The 16,954-nt window shown below is 40.2% G+C and overlaps 1 protein-coding gene across 3 annotated transcripts in view; it reads right to left on the bottom strand.

Moving 5' to 3' along the window:
* Map2k4 (mitogen-activated protein kinase kinase 4) overlaps positions 1-14,789 on the bottom strand; it is a 96,862-nt gene extending 82,073 nt beyond the window's left edge. Inside the window, exons 1-2 of one of the 3 annotated variants that reach the window (XM_034505684.2) lie at positions 14,577-14,756; positions 2,205-2,237 (exon numbers count right to left, since the gene is read on the bottom strand). In XM_034505684.2, coding sequence (XP_034361575.1) covers positions 2,205-2,237; positions 14,577-14,685 — 142 coding nt within the window. In that variant the 5' untranslated portion in view covers positions 14,686-14,756. Of the gene's footprint in view, positions 1-2,204; positions 2,238-14,576 lie in introns of all 3 variants that reach the window. The other 2 variants (XM_034505680.2, XM_034505682.2) reach the window with 2 other exon arrangements.
* Positions 14,790-16,954: the final 2,165 nt, after the last annotated feature.

Below are 16,954 nucleotides of genomic sequence, written 5' to 3'. Positions count from 1 at the left end.
ACCCTGCCCCCCCCCCCCCCATCTCAAGAAAAAACAAGCAAGCAAGCAAGCAAGCAAGCAGGCAGTGAATATGAGACATACAGCATCCTTAGGCCTGTTTGTTCTTGAAATCAGCAGAAATAAAGGTGTCCTAGACAAATCAGCTCCTGCAACCATTCTCACCTTGGCTTCAGTTTCTAAGCAGTCTGCACATAGCATCAGTGTTAGATATTGACAATCAGTGGGGAGTCAACTCTGCCCACTACACTGTGAAGCCACTAAGGGCAGTTGCCTCTTTTTATTAATTTCTGTACAGGAATCTCACTCATTGTATAGTTCTTAGTGTCAATGTGTACCTCATGAAGAAGTGAATATAATGATGTTGAATATTAAAAGGCAGAAAATAAAAAGAAGTAGAAAAAATAAAGGGGGAGTTGGGAAAAGCCAGGAAAAACAAGAACTTAAGTAAGCAGGAGAAGGAAAAGGTGAGTGCCAAATGTGCCTGCATACGCCCCTCCCACACACTCAGTTAAGCTCCCATAGGTTTTGGATAATAAGCCTCTCTTACTGGAGTCAGCCAGAAACAATGAAGAATGCAGAGCTGCAGCAACAGGAGAGGGCGGAGCCACTCAGAACTCCAAGTACTGCTAACCTATCCTAAGAGCTCTTAGCATCCCTGCACACATTAGAGCTAACACAAACATGTGTCTCTTGTTTTATGCACACAAAAGAACTTTAGAAGAACTAAAGGCAAAGAGAACACAGTGAATACAATAATAAATTCTAAGTACAACAACCTTAATATATGTAGTAAGAGCTTTTAATTGCTAAGCATTAAGTAAACTTTATGTTAAAATGTAAATGAAAACTAAAACTTACTGAGTGTATTAGGATATTAGGATGGCATAAAATAGAAACTACAAGTTTAAAATTGTAGGTTCATTATGGGCAGGAATTGATTTACACTTTGGGTTTAGTACTTAAGCTAACAGGAAGATAATAATGTGCTTACTAAAAAACTTTTATACTAGTATATTGCTGGCTCATCTCTATCATGTAGCACATATTCACATCCTGGTTAACCCATTCAAGAAATAAACTTGTGCTCAATGCATTACCAAGAAAATGTCCACAATATCCAGCCAATAAAAATTAAGCTTTCTGAACCCTCCTAGCCCCAAACAAACAAAGCAGCTTTAATATAACAGAAAGAGTTTAAACTTTCCCTACAAACTAATTTGTGAAAGGGGATGGCATCTGAAATGTAAATAAATAAAATATCCAATAAAAAAAAAAAAAGAAAAAAACAGAAGAATGATACACATCAAATGGGCATCATTATTCCCTGGACACAAAGAAGAAGTTAAAAATCATTTTGGAATGTCTTCCTGTAAACTAGAGCAGTCTCCTTCATATGTGACTTAAAAAAACAAAACAAAAAACCTTGTATTTTAAAATGTTTAAAATTCAAAATGTATTTTGTTTTAACTTTATAAAAGCTGTTTTTTTATTTTAAAAACTCTGTTCTATATCCTATGAATCAAAACATCTTCATTCATTCACTCTGGTGCTAGGACTCAAACCCAGAGGCTGGCACTTACATGGGCAAAGAGCTATGACTGAGCTAAGTCATATCCTAATATCCTAATACACTCTGTAAGTTTTAGTTTTCATTTACATTTTAATGCAACATTTGTTTAACACTTAGCAAATAAAAGCTCTTATTAGATATTTTAGGGCTGAAGTACTTAGTCTATGAAGACTAATGTCCCAATAGAGGACAGGGGTGGGTTGTAGTGGGATGGAGATATGATTGCAACAACATTTGCTTTAAAGAGAAAAAAAGTAAACATTAAATACTTTTAAATAAAAGCATAATCTTTGCAAGCAATATGGGCTTTCTATACTACAGTCTTAAAGGTGAAGTTTTGATTTGTAATTTAAATTACAATTAAGTCTGAATAGTTTCTTTTTTTTTTTCTAGGCCCACTGCATCTGAATGTCTATACACATCTTTTTCCTATTTAAGTTTCAAGTAAAAACAAGAACAACGTATAGTCAAGAATTTAACTAAGGATGAGAAGGAACAGAATGAAAAATGGAAGCTCTCTCAGTGAAAAATCCCCATGGTCTGTTAGTTGAAATAACAGTGAACACATTCCCAATACCAAGATGGATATGAAAAAAAAAAAAAAAAGTAACAGAATATCAAAATTTTAGCTTACTTTGTGCCTTTTCACAGAAGTTTATCTGAAAGCCTAAAGTAAAAGAGATAAGTTGCAGTTCATTTGCTGTAAATCAAACAAACAAATCAGAACATAACATTGCATCTTTATATTACACTATGAATAAAACTAACGCTAGAACAGTTCAGATCACTTTCCCCACCACACTGACAAAGACAGCAGAGGCCTTGCTGTAAAACTCAGCTCTGTCAGATACACTGCATTGCATTCACAGCCTAAATCATCTTAGACCATCTTAGTTGTTATCTTTCCAACATATTCAATAAAAAGTTTTAAAGCTGTTTCATCAATTTTTGAGTGGTCTCAACCTATAAATCCAGAATATATTTCAAGTTGTTTTACTAGCAAAAACTAATTTAGAAGTGTTCAAGCTAATTATTACCCATGACTAAGAAATTTTAGTAATTCACAAGCTATTAAAACTTAAATAAAATGAAATTTTCTAGACAATCTGCTAACCTCAAATGACAAGAGTAAAATCACTAAATAAAAGGCAAAATTCTTCTATAGTAGGTGGGTTGGGGGGAATGGGGTGGGGTCCTTGCTGGGGTAATGGTATGCTTTGTAATTTCAGGACTCAGGAGGGCAGCGGTGGAAGGATTCCTTTGAGGCCAACCTGGCCCATATAGCAAGTAAGACCTTATCCCCTCCCCTAAATAAGGTGACCTTAGAAATGCTATGAGGAGTTTTAGAAACTACAGAAAGAAACGCTGTGAACTCTCCTATTATACCCTAGGTAAGCACTGCATCCATGTGTCATTATTTGTCAAATGCCCCAGTGCAGTCAATCACTTACAAAGTAAAGCAGCTGCAATCCTAGTACTCCAGGGCAAGGTAGGGGATCACTACTTTGAAGGCAGCTGAAGTCACATAATAAGAACCTATTTCAAAAATCAAAGTGAAGTCCACTGCCTTTGCAAAACATTCTTTATCCACTATTTTACTGACTCTGTCAGGTGATTTTCTTAGAAATCTTCCTATACTTACATATATTATAGCTTTGGGAAACAAAATACAAAGGGGGTTAATTGTTTACACAAATTCAACCAAAACATGTTTTGGGGTTTGTGTGTGTGTGTGTGTGTGTGTGTGTGTGTGTGTCTTTTTTTTTTTCAGAGCTGAGGACCAAACCCAGGGCCTTGTGCTTGCTAGGCAAGCACCCTACCACTGAGCTAAATCCCCAACCTCCAAAACATGTTTTTTAAAAAGGAAAAGAAAGAGACAAATCTAAGGGAAGATAAGTTTAACTAATCTTTCATATCCAGTTGCCAAAATCCTTAAGACTCTTAAGAAGATAGTTACATTTTTACATTTACAATAAAGGCTGAAAACCGCTTATGTAGTTACTTAGTTACTTTCACACAACTAAGTAACCCATTGCTGACCATTTAATTTCCCAAATGACAATCAAACAGGAAACAGAAATGGAAACTTCATGGTTACAAAGTCCTGGGAAGCCTGGACAGCAGAGCACTTAAGAGCCAATCTCTATATCAAGGGTGATATACCATCAGCCATGCAGAAGGAACAGATTACAGGAAGAACACTTAATATGCATGCTCTTTATATTGAAGCATCTATCTAATAGCCAGTCGGCCTCCTAGCAGTTGAATAAGCAGAGTACAAGTCAGGAGGAAAGGTTCCCTGGATGCAGCACAGAGACACCCCAATCATCACTAGAGAGAGACTGAGAAACAAAGGAACAATGTGAAAACAACAGTTAACTTTCTCTTCAAAGCAGCAGCAGCAACAGCAGCAGCAGGAGGAGAAGGAAGAGGAGGAGGAGGAGAAGGAGGAGGAGGAAAAGGAAGAAGAGGAAGAGGGGGAGGAGAAGGAAAAGGAAGAAGAGGAAGAAGAGGAGGAGAAGGAGGAGAAGGAGGAGGAGGAGAAGGAAGAAGAGGAAGAAGGGGAGGAGAAGGAGGTGGTGGTGGTGATGGTGGTGGTGGTGGTGGTAGAACCAGAGAACAAAATAGCAATGGTGGTGGTGGTGAGAGAACCAGAGAACAAAGAGTGGACCAAGAAAAGCAGTGTTTCAAGCCTTTAATCCTAGCACTGGGGAGGCAGAGGCAGAAGGAAAAACAGGAGGATCTCTGAAATATAGGCCAGAGTGATCTTCAAAGCAAGGTCCAGACCAACCATGGCTATTTAGCAAGACTTTATCTCAAAAATATCAAATAAATAGATACACAAACAAACACTTGAAATGTGTATATAAAAGGAGTCAAAATGAATATGAGGACACACACACAGAGGTGGGGGAAGTAAAGTCTGTGATAAATTTTAAAAAGAGGTGGGGTGGCTTAGGAATGGCTCAGGGAAGAAAGGAGTGGAGAATGAGAATGGTGAACCATCATCAATTATTTCTGTACTACATTAAAACTAACCTAGTCTGAATGCTAAGCAAAATCCTTACAACTTTAAGTTCTGCCATCAACCCAGAATTGTGAACTGAAGGTTAAAAGGTATAGATGCACAGCTATAAGCTTGCTCCTTTAATTAATTATGGAGGAGAAAACTTAAGTGTCTGAATTCCAAGCCCTCATCTGTTCACTTCCACAAAATACTTCTCACTCTGGAAGACATGCCACCACTGACAAGCAAAAGGCAAATTAACCACAACACAGTATTTCACCATTTCTTTGGTAATTCTATCACTTTTCAAAACATTAATTAAATGTGTTTTTAAAAGAACTATTCAAAGTAAATTATTTTATCCCCCATGTGTCTGTGTAAAAGACCTGTGCAAGTCAGAAAGTTAGTGCCCAGTAGTTTACTGGGCTCATTATACTCAAAGATCCTACGTAGACAGTTAAGAATAAAACCATGAGGAGACCTACCCTCAACATCTAAATCTTTGTAGCTTGTACAGTCCCACTAATATACACATTTACTCAATTTACAGCTTCTCCCATCTTGTATACTCCACCCTGCCATTCACTGACACTAAGTCCCCCATCTAGGGAGTGCTAGATGTCAGGTTAATCTTTTGATAGTAACTGATAACTACAAGCCTTACCTCACTTCATGATATCCTTATCTACTCCCTAGGACTCAACTTTATGACCCTCCATTTCAATCTCCCTATGCCTCAAGTGGAAATCCTTCTATTTTCCTGGTCCTAGGCAAGTCCATCTCTGCTTCCCCTAACCAGAGAGGCAGCATGGAGATTCTACAGCACCAAGACCACAAGGAGATATGAGGATTTCTCTACCCAGGCTCACCCCAGACTTCTCCCTCACTCTTAACTTTCGCCCTCAGTTCTGAGCTCTTTTAACTAATCGTGACTGGAGATCTACAATTTACTGTAGGGAAATGTTCCATAGTACTTTAAAAGCCTGGTCATACTACAAGTAAAAATAAAAGCAAAAGCTAAGTAGCATTCAAGAAGAGGTAACGAGGTATCACAGCAGCACTGCAGGCCCTCTTTGGAACTTCAGTCATTTCACTTAAGCTCTGGTTTTTGGGTTAGCTATAAAGTTAAGATAATGTCTAGTAGCCTCGGAGTTGAAAGCTGTGTTTAAATCTCGCTTTGGCTGTGTATTAGCCCTTCTGAGTTCTGCAGTTACCTCTGCTCCTCTTCCTCTGGGTGGGCAGTATAGCACAGTACATATCCTTCTCATCTGAGCATTGAGGGGCTTTGAGCTGCTCAATGTGTGCATTCAGCTGCAAAAAGGCATCATGAAGCTACCCAAAGTCAAAGAAATCAGACTCCATACTGGCTCATGCCACAACCCTGTTACAAATCCTTTCTTCTAGCAGAAGCATAAAGATTATTGTTGGCTACCTTCCCACTTTCACCTCAAAATTCTGGCATGTCTCTGACAGCACAGCTATGCACAACATTATCACTATAGCTTTAAAATCTAGCTAGCTAAATTTGCATGAACTTCTACTTTCATTGTACTTCATTGTACTTCTACTTTCATTGTACTTTGACAGACTGCTTTCCTGATCTTTCTATTTTCTTTTGATTTCTGGCCATTATCAAAATGGATCTTCTCTAAATTAGTAATTCCAGGTTGTCTATATCACTCAGACACCAGTCATCACATTCTTCCCATGTTTTCAAACATGGGATTTTATAGCCCATATATGCCAGCTCTTTTTCTCCTTGTGACCAACAGCCACAACCCTCTCTCCTTTCTAGCTGCATAACTGAATACCACATTGTTCAATGTATCACTGTTCCCAGGAGGAACAACTTAGAATTGTGTGACATTAAGTAAGGACTAGCTTCTATCAGACTCACTAAGACCCAGAGGGGTTCTGGGCTGATTAAAATGCTAGTGCAAGTTCATTACTGTAGTCACAGCTATCCTGGTCACTCCCTTGGAGAAGCAACACTGACAGTGCCTTCCCTGCCTTTGCAGGTATTCATCAGAGCAGTTTAACCTACACAAAGTCCACCCCCTTTATATTCCCAGGAACCTAACAAGGCAACAAGGAAGAACTTAGGCTAACCTCACACCCCATATTCTACCACCTTGGCATTATGATATACGTATTTTGGCTTCCACCTACAATGTATGGCTGATAACTCCCTACCCTAAGGCAGGCCATGGAAACAAGAGTTTCTCTTCCCCAACAGGGTCTTAGCAGCTCTAATCTTTCCAGACTTGTCAGTCTTGGCACTGAATTTCTCTGGCTACTGGGCATGCCACTCTGCTCAGCATGCTTGAGAACCTGAGTTCAAACCCTACCACCCAAAATAAGGGATTTTTCTGACCTACCCTTGTCCTGCAGTAGACTTCCTCATTCCAGAGGAGTTCTGACCCATAACCTGAAGGGAGGAATGCAGCTTGGAGAGGCCACAATTATAAAGCAGACCAGCCTTGCTAGATTTCCCCATCTAGTCTATGAACATAGGCTACACAATGAAGTCTCCATATTCAGACCTAGAGAGTGACCCAAAGCTCCAGGCTCCCTCTCCTTATCTTGCCGTAGGTATCTTCTCTGTGTCTCTTGTAATATTGTTTCTAATAAACCAGTGAACTTGTTTCCTGGACCTCCAATTTCTGAGCTTGTGACTGGCATGTGAAGATGGGATGACCAAGCTGTGCAATCAATCAATTCTGACCTCCTAACAAATAGTATCAGAACTGAAGTAGAAGTCACTGAGCAAAACTGGCTTGCTAGTAAGGAGAAATGTGCACACCTTTGGGTATCACAGCAATCTTCTGTGTCAACATTATGGTGTATGAACAGAGACAAAAACAAACACTATTTCATCTGTGGCTCTTACTAGGCACAGTCTGGTGTCGTCTGACATTCTCTAAAGTGATTATTTCTTCCTTACACATACCTGACCCAGATCCTAAAGGAACTGTCAAAAGAATCAGAAGAGAGGCTGAAGAGATGGGTCCACTGTTACAAACACTGGCTGCTCTTCCAGGGGACCTGGGTTCAATTCCCAGCACCCACATGGTGGCTCACAACCATCTGTACCTCCAGTTCCAGAAGATACAATGCCCTCTTCTGGCCTTTCAGGCACCAGGCATGCCTATGATACACATACATACATGCATGCAAAATATCCATACACATAAAATAAGATACAATCAGAAGAGACACTTAATGTCATTTCCTGGCAAACTCACACACCCAATACATATAAACATGCTATTTATTAGTGTGCGTAACCCCAATTCCACCCCCAAATATGCACACACAAATACATGTAGCAACACTTTTCTTATCCTTTTAAAAAATTGTTTCAGCAATCTTGAGTAAGATAAAAGACAATAGAGCTGTAAAAGGTCCGTGCACTACCCACTTCTATCCTCTTCCCTAGTGGTGGGAACAAGGTGCTGTTCCTGAAGAGTAAGCTGCCCATGCCTGTTTTCTCCTTTGAAAGGCCCACCTTGGCAGTGTTAACTACCGGCTGATGCTCCTTTTCCAGTGTCACCACAGTTTAGCTGATCTTAGGACTCCTTTCACCATGTCATCTAAGGTACATCAGACAAAAAGTGAGAAAATATGTATTCTAAAAGATTATTTCTTAATCTTATTAAATATGTTCTCACTTTTAGAGGCACACAAGAGAATTTCAACATGTGCTTTAGGGGAGAACTAATTTACTAAGCTGTATTAATATAATACCACGTCATGTTAAATGATAGTAAAAGAAACGGCATTTGGAGCTGGCAGTAAAGTGCATATTAAAGTATCACCATGTGTGATAGTTAATCTCAGTTGTCAACTTGATATGATCTAGAATTACCTGGGTGGAGGATTATCTTTAATAAGTTAAAGAGCCCTGTTATTCTGGGGCAGGGCATAGGGGGTGGGAGGCACAGGGTTCCTGGGCTGGGATTCTGGACAGAATGTGTAAAAAGGCAAGTGAGCTGAACACAAGCACAATCACTGTCTTCTTCATGACTGTGAACACAGTGTGGCCAGCAACTTCAAATCCCTGTCTCCATGACTCCTGCAATGATGGACTGTACCCTGGAACTATGAGCCAGAATAAAGCCTTCCTTCCTTGAGTTGCTTTTGTCAAGGCATTTTATCATAGCTACACAAAAGTAGCTATAACAGTGCAAACACAAGGATCCAAGTTTATTATCTAATATCCATATAAAAGTCCAGATATAAATAGCATGTACCTGTAACCCCAGACCAGGGGTATTAGACATAGGGCTCTCTGAAGCTCATTAGCTATCCAGTCTACATTAACTAAAGGTCTCCAGGTTGATTTCCCCATCTGCCTACATCCTTACACACACACACACACACACACACACCTGTGCAAACTACATGTACATACAAAGAAACAGTATTTTGAAACAAACAGGCAACTATAGGATTCACTGTCTGATGTCAGGATCTAGTGTTGTCTAAATTTTAAATTTTTATTTGTGTGTGTGTGTGTGTGTGTGTGTGTGTGTGTGTGTGTAATAGTCTTCTATATCCCAGGCTTGCCTTGAACCCACTATTTAGTGGAGGATGATGCTGAATGAGCTCTCTTCCTTCTGCCTTCACCTCCCCAGTGCTAGAGCATAATCTGTATTACACTCAATGTTTACATAGTGCTTAGGCTAGAACCCAGGGCTGCTTGCACATTAGGCAGCACTCTATCAACTCAGCTACAAGCCCACCCCAAGTTCAATTCTTTAGACCACATACTAAATCAAAACCAGGATTTTTTTTTAATATTTGTTTTATACATTTAAATATTGCTAGGAAGAGAAAAGCAGACTGATCTTAAATCGTTACTTACACTTTTACTTTAACTGGCACATATAAAATGCTTGCCCCACAGTGGGCATTAGTCACATACTCTACACTTATACTTAAGGTTTAAGGAGAAACAATATTACATCAATACAGTAAGAAAATCAAACACACATTTATCCTATAGCTACTTGTACAGAAAGTACTCTACAAATGGTTCAGTGCTTTTCAGAATCAATGGGATTCTAAACTGGACATGCTGCTACACATCTGTAGACCCAACCCTTAGGAGAATTACAAATGTAAGTTCAGCATACAGGGCAAGACAATAAATAAATAAATAAATAAATAAATAATTCTAGCTATGCTAACCACTTCGAAAAAGCACTTTTAAAGAGACATTTCTCAATTACTCAAGTTTAAGGCTCTGTTTTTTTCACAGCCATCTTTTTTATTATGTATGTACATGTGTACATTCAGATGCATGTGCATATATAAACCACAAGTCAATATACACTATCTTCTTTAATTGTTGTCCAACTTATTTTTTGAGACAGCATTTCTCACTGAACCTGTTGACCAGCAAACAGAAATCTTTTTATACTTGACTCCCAGGGCTAGAGCTACAGATGCATTCTGCCATGCCCAGCTTTTTACATGGGAGATGGGGATCCAAACTCAGGGCCTCATGCTTGTGTAGCAAGTACTTTACAGACTGAGTCAGCTTCCCAGTCTCCTTAAGTCTTACAATAAATTCACCTTATCACATTTTAAGATCTTTTAAATTCACTACATAGTAAATGACTAGCAGCTAAAATAGGTCAATATCATTTGTAATAATCATTACACATCCATAGTATTTTATGATATAAGACATTTTCACATGCATTAATGTGATTCTTAAAACAGTCTCTATATAAGTTATGTATCTTTTCTTTTAATAGATGAGAAATTATGGAAAATTAGAAAAATCTGGTAATTTCCCAAGGATGGATTGTATGCATATGGCACACTCTAAACCTTGGTATTTCCTAGTCTAAATGCAGCATCCTTCCAACTTTGAAGTCTTGTTTCTAAGACCCTGCTCTATGCAGAAGTAAAGCTACTAGCACAGAAGCAATCATCCTGCTGTGTTTCGTTGTTGAAGTTACTCAACTCTCAGCTGGAAAGCTTTATTCACCAGAATATTTGTTATTCTCTAACATGCCCATGGTGACTTCATGGAACATTAGGTCCTAGACTTATGCCCAGCTCACCTGAGATTGAGCACCTGATATGCTTCCACTAACTTGGCTAAATTCCTGGGCTTTTACAAGACACCACTAGAAAGTCTCCTTAATATTAAGATAGCAGTTATACATTTTAAGTTCACTAAAATTTCTTGAGCTAAAGAATTACACTATTACACAGTACCATACCACGCAAGAAACCTCAGTTAAATCTGTCTGTGATGACAAATTATCAAAGAAATGATTTTTCAAACTCTCAATTATTGGGGAAATACTTTTTTCAATTTCTAACTAAATATTGAGAATTGAGGCTAATTTAATAATGGCTCATCTATTTTTTCTTTCTCAAAAAAAGGCATATCCTAATGTCTAGTATATTTTTATAATACTATTTACCCAACTTGGCAAGTAGATCTACATTTTGATAGTTTTACTCACCAAATAATCAAAGAAGGAATGGGTGTGGGGATGGAAAGAGCATATTCAGCTTGTAAATGTTTGTACTCTGTATATGGACATGAGGAAGTTCAAAAACAGAGTGAGTCAGAATGAATGAAAGCTCAAACATGAGTAATAGCAAAATCAGCTACTATTCTCTATTAGCTGAGACTCTGTGGGAAGAATGCTTTAACAGTGGCCAAATCAGAAGCACAACCACTCTGTGAAAATGTAACAAAATGAACAAATGATGACTGTTAAGAAGCCAAAGTTGCTACAATTCCCATTCCAGCTATGGGCAGCCCACAACCTGTTTACAGCTACAAGAGCACCTCAAACACAACAGCATTATCATCATCTGAGAATCTCAGATCCAGAAAACAACAAGGATTTAGAGTTTGAAGTTGAACAAACTCTTCTCTGGAATTCTAAAAATAAGGTTCCTTAATAGTCAAAAATAGTGACATCAACAGGTTAGAAGTGTCCAACCCACACACAATAATGCCTAGAAAGGAAATATGTAAGTTGATCACAAGAGACTGGGAACACACAGGGTAAAGAGATAGGAACCAGTGGAAATAACAGATGAGAATGTTGATGGCCAACATGCATGGCATCTTTACTGTATGCTGGGTCCCATGCTTTGTGTGCATTGTCTTTGTGCCTGTGGGATAGTCATTATTCTTACTTTCCAAGTAAGAAACAGAGGTTTACAGAGGCTAAACACTATACTCACAAAAAGCTTAAGTCCTGGTGAGGTGGGATGAGGATGGGAGTCAAACTCAGGATTCCAGAGCTCTGGCCATTAAGCATTACAATATAATGGAAATAATGTTTCCAACTTTGTATCACAGTTGGGTCACAGATGTCAAGCCATGAAACACTACAAAGCCCTTTGGTCAAGCAAAGTGCCTATCCTCCTGGACTAGTCATCCTCAATGGCTGCTGAACTAGAATCCTATGTTCTACACCTGAATCTGCTGGTCAGTAAGACCTGAACATGAGCAACTCCAAGAAAGGCAGTCTTTTGAGTAGCAAGATAATGAAATGGGAGGCTGCCTGGGAAACTCCAAAAGACATAATCTCAAAAAGAATAAAAATAAATGCAAAGACAGACACTGGTGAAAAAAAAAAAAACAGTTTGCCTCAAACCTAGAAAAAAATAATTTGCTGCTTAAGCTCAAGCTTCCTAATTTTGATTATGCTACACAACACCTTAAACATTTCAAGCACTTAATTCTGAGCAATCAAAACAGGTTCAAAACAGGATATAATGTGCATGTTCTTGCCTCAAGGAAAGATGTATCAGTAAAGATAAAAACAAAAATAAAACAGGGACTGGAGAAGTGCCTCAGGAGTTTAAAAACACTTGTTGCTTTTGCAGGGGAGCCATGTTTGATTCCCAGCATTCACTTGGTACCTCAGAGCCATCTGTAAAGCCAGCCCCAAAGGTTTGATGACCTCTTCTGACCTTTCCAGCACCAAGCAGTGCTCATATATACATACATACAAACATTCTCTCATTTTCACTCTTTCTCTCTCTTTCCCTCTCCGTTTCTCTCTGTCTCTCTCTGTCTGTCTCTGTCTCTGTCTCTGTCTCTGTCTCTCTCTCTCATAGGTCTTTTAAAAACTCAGCAATAATTCTAAGACAGTTTAGGGCCCTTTTAAGATATTAAAAAGCAGATATCAAAAAGCAGAGTCGGAGAGTAAAGAACACCAGAATTGTTGACCATGTGACTCTGAGTTCCTAGAGGGTCTTCCCTCTTCACTGTTCTCACTGCCTAGACCCCATCTCTGTTCTTTCCAGACAGGCTTTCTCAGTCAGCTCATCAAGGAGATGGCCCTGTTATCTTCTATCACAAAACCCAGCTTGTTGCCTTCATTTTTTTAAAGCCATTTCTCCTGTTTACCTCCATCTCTTCCCTCCTCCACCCTCAGAGGGACATGCTCCATCAGAGGTGAGACAGCTGGCTTCACTGGTCTCTATACACTCAAGACAGAGCTCTATGCTGGCTCTAAGCACTTGCTCAGTATTTTCTGAACAAGAAAAAAAAAATGTATACAGGTTTTTCAAACTGTCAGCCTCTTCCCCCAAAACACACACACAATCCTGAAATATATACACTGTTTTACTAAGTTATTTATTGTGTATTCAAGTGCAGAGATCAGAGGACAAGTTGAGGAAATCAGTTCTCTCCTGTGGCTTATGTCCCGAGGACTGAACTCAAATCAGGCTCTGTCTCTACCCTTAAAATATTTAAACTTTAAGTCACCCATTGAGGACAGGGCAAAAGAGGAGATAAACCCAAATTACCTTAACAAACAGTAAAGGTGTGAGAAAAAGAAAATCCATCTTGTATTCTGTATAATGTGCTATGGAGCATAGCAGAAATGCAATAACTAACTAAATTTGAATTAATTAGCTTGGGACCTGTACAGAATATATCTTCTGAATGAAGTGCTTGATCTGCTTATATACTATCCCATACATTTTTCTTATGGGAAGGGATGTAAATACAGATCGTATTTCTGCTGCCCAATTCATGGTATGCTGCCATAAACATGAAATATTCAACATATAATCTGTTGAACTTCACTAGACACAAGGAGCCCTTTATGAAGAGTTGAACCAAAAAGAAAACATAGTCATACTGATACCAAAAATATCCAAACGACTCTAATAATTCAACATTAAACCGTTTGCTAAAGTTGTCAAGAGATTTCTGGGCTGCCTGTGTCAATCCCCCCTTAAGAAATGGCCTCGGGCCTGTTATTTCCACAACACCCCCTGTCAAAACCCACACATAGCTCCTAAAGCCTCCCCGTGGGGAAAGGCCATTACAGGAGAACTGCCTCAGATGCCCAGACACAGATCACTTTGACCTCTGCCATTCGGTTTCCTGAATCTCTCTCCCTTTCAGAAGAACTCGGTCTTCTATTTTTATCTGATTTTCTTTTCTGCATGCAAGGATAACACACATCTCGGGCCTGGGTGGAAACGCCTCTCCCGGGCCAATGGCTGTCTATCCACCTTACAGGTGGCACAGGGCCTCGCAAACCCCCAACCCTCCCACGCAGACACCCTGCAAAGTTTTGGGGACGTGGGGGGGACAGCGCGGTGGCCCTATTCCAGCGGCGCACCGTGAAGTGCAAGATGGCCCTGAGCCGGCCCCACTGCGGCGCGCGGGGGCGGTGGGGCCGAGGGCCGGGATGCGGCCGACCTGCGAGCCAGAGGCCCGGCCGCGCGCGTTCCCGGAGCCCGCGGGCGCCAGGTGAGCCACGGGCGGGGGCCGCCAGGTGGGCCTGAGCCGGAGGAGCCAAAGGAGCCAGAGCAGCCACAGCGCTCACCGAAACCGGGCCCAGACGGGGACCCCGGGGCGAGGCCGGGCCCGAGACGCGAAGCTCGGGCGGCTTCCTCAGACAGCCCCGGGGACGCGGAGGCTCACAGGCCGCGGCTCGGCCGAGCGCCTCTCGAGGGGCCCCGGGGTCTCTGCGCGTCCACCGTCCTTACCCTGCATGCTGCTGACCGCCGGGTGGCCAGAAGCTGGAGGCCCGATGGGCCCCGGGGTGCCGCCACCGCCCCCGGAGCCGCCGCCGCCGCTCGGGCTCGGAGCCGCCATTGTTGGAAGTGAGGAGCCGAGCGGCGCCGCGGCGGCTGCAATGCAGCAAGCTCGGCCTCTTGCTCCGCTGAGGGCGCGGCGTGCGCCGCCTTGGCCCCGCCCTGGACACGCCTCCGCCACGCCCCCGTGCACACTCCCACCAAAGCTGACGCGCAGCCTGCAATACAGGTTGAGCTGCAGCACCCAGTGTTGAGGGCAGGGCCTGCAGTTCTGGATTAGGGTGGCCATTTACCTACCCCCCACAAGGGACACATAATGGCTTGCAGAATCATAAATATATATGCATTGATGAGAGGGAAAGACCTATGGCCCCAAAGCTTTAGAACTCCCTTCTCTGAACCTCAGAACCCAAAATCAGAACAGTAGAGCTCTAAGAGATCTCAGAAGTCATGCTTCCTGTCCTGTCTCTGATCCTTCATTGCAGAAGAGTAAGCAATAGTTGTGGTCTCGCCCAATGCTCTCTGTTCTGCTGGGGCCTGACAAGAGTACTTCACGGAAAAAAGTATCAGAACCCAAAAGGAGACGTTCTGGTGTAGGCTTTTCAGCCCAGAATGTACGCTAAATAATTGGTCAATTCTGTGTGGGAAGAGGACAGCAAACAAAAGGAGAGGCTATGGTGGCCTCTTTTTCAAGCACAGGTCAGAGGTGGCTTTCTTTGAAGGAGGATATATTTTAGTTCCAGGAGAAGAATCAAAAATCATAAAGCTGACCATGGCGACATATGATTTTAATCTCAGTACTTAGGAGGCAGATCTCTGAGTTTTCAGTCAACCTGGTTTATGGATTGCTTCCAGAATCTTCTCTAAATTTTTTAAGGATGAAAAAAATCAAATAAAATACTTCTCAAAACAAATTGCCATATTAGAAAACATGGGTGGACGCAAAAGAAAAAAGCAATATAATATAGTTGTGTGGTTCTTTTGACTTGGACACTTTAACACACAGGGGAACGGCATCAAAGGCTCCATAATTTGCTAGCGATGTAACAGCTATCAGATCCTGTCATTACCAGACTCTAGCCCCAGTGTGTCATGACATTTGACATGCCAGGAAAGTTTCCCAGCCAGCTCTAACATCACTAAGGTGTGTGAGTGTCATTTCCACAGTTCCTTGAGGGCTGGAGCAATGCAAAGAAATGGTTTAGAGGATTCGAATTTCCCTCTTTCCATAAGCTTGAGTTTCCCACTCCCAGTCTTTGGTGTGAATAATAAATATGATAACAAATATGTTCACAGTCTTATGGAAAGCTCTTTTGTAAATCCCTTCCTCCTTCCAACAAGTTTATAGTTCTTTAATAATATATATATTATATTATAATTATATGCATCATGTATATAGTATATGTTATATATTATAAAATACATATTATAAAAATATGTATTACACTAGCTATGTATAATATATTACAAGATACATAACACATATCTATTATATATAATATGTTATATAATAGCATATTATTATATTACATTATACATTATATTTTACTGTATATTACATAGTATATAGTTGTAATATTATATATTATATAGTATATATTATATAGTATATAGTATATGGTATATAGTATATAGTATATTGTATATTATATATTATATATTATATTGTATATTGTATATTGTATATTGTATATTGCATATTGCATATTGCATATTGTATATTATATATTATATATTACATATTACATGTTATCTATTACATATTATATGTTATGTGTTATGTGTTATATGTTATATATTACATATAGCTAAGTACCAATCTCTTAAAGACATTACCAGAGCTTGGATGAATGCTAGATGTATGTATTATTGTTTCCAATACTTCCTTAGAGGGTGTTTAGTTGTACTAAAGGACATTAATTAGATTATGAAAACATTGACCCACTCTAGTTAAATGAACATGAATGAGAAAAACAAGTAACAAAGAAACCTGAGGAAAACATTCAGCCCAGCAAGTTCATGAGGGTAAAAGAACTAAAGGGGCGTGACCCCAGCCAGGCTATTTGTCTAATGTTGGGCTTGTGATAAAGCTGGTCTGGATCTGCATCACTGTTGGTATTGTAAACTAATAAACGAGGAGTGAGAACAAGAACTTCTGATCAAGTCTGCACGTGGGAAGAAGCAAGACAGGACTCTGGCTTGTTAGAGCTGGTGAAGCTGCCTGCATGCCTTTTGCTTGTCCTCATGTTCCTATTTTTCTTGTAAGTTTCTGTATTGTGCTCATTATAGACTGAGTTGGAGTCCTCAGAACTCCAACTTTGTTGAATTCC

This window comes from Arvicanthis niloticus, chromosome 6 (assembly GCF_011762505.2).
Source record: "Arvicanthis niloticus isolate mArvNil1 chromosome 6, mArvNil1.pat.X, whole genome shotgun sequence".
Classification (NCBI taxonomy): Eukaryota; Metazoa; Chordata; class Mammalia; order Rodentia; family Muridae; genus Arvicanthis; species Arvicanthis niloticus.
Note: the sequence above shows the minus strand (reverse complement) of the source record. Positions and strands in the feature narration are given on the sequence as shown.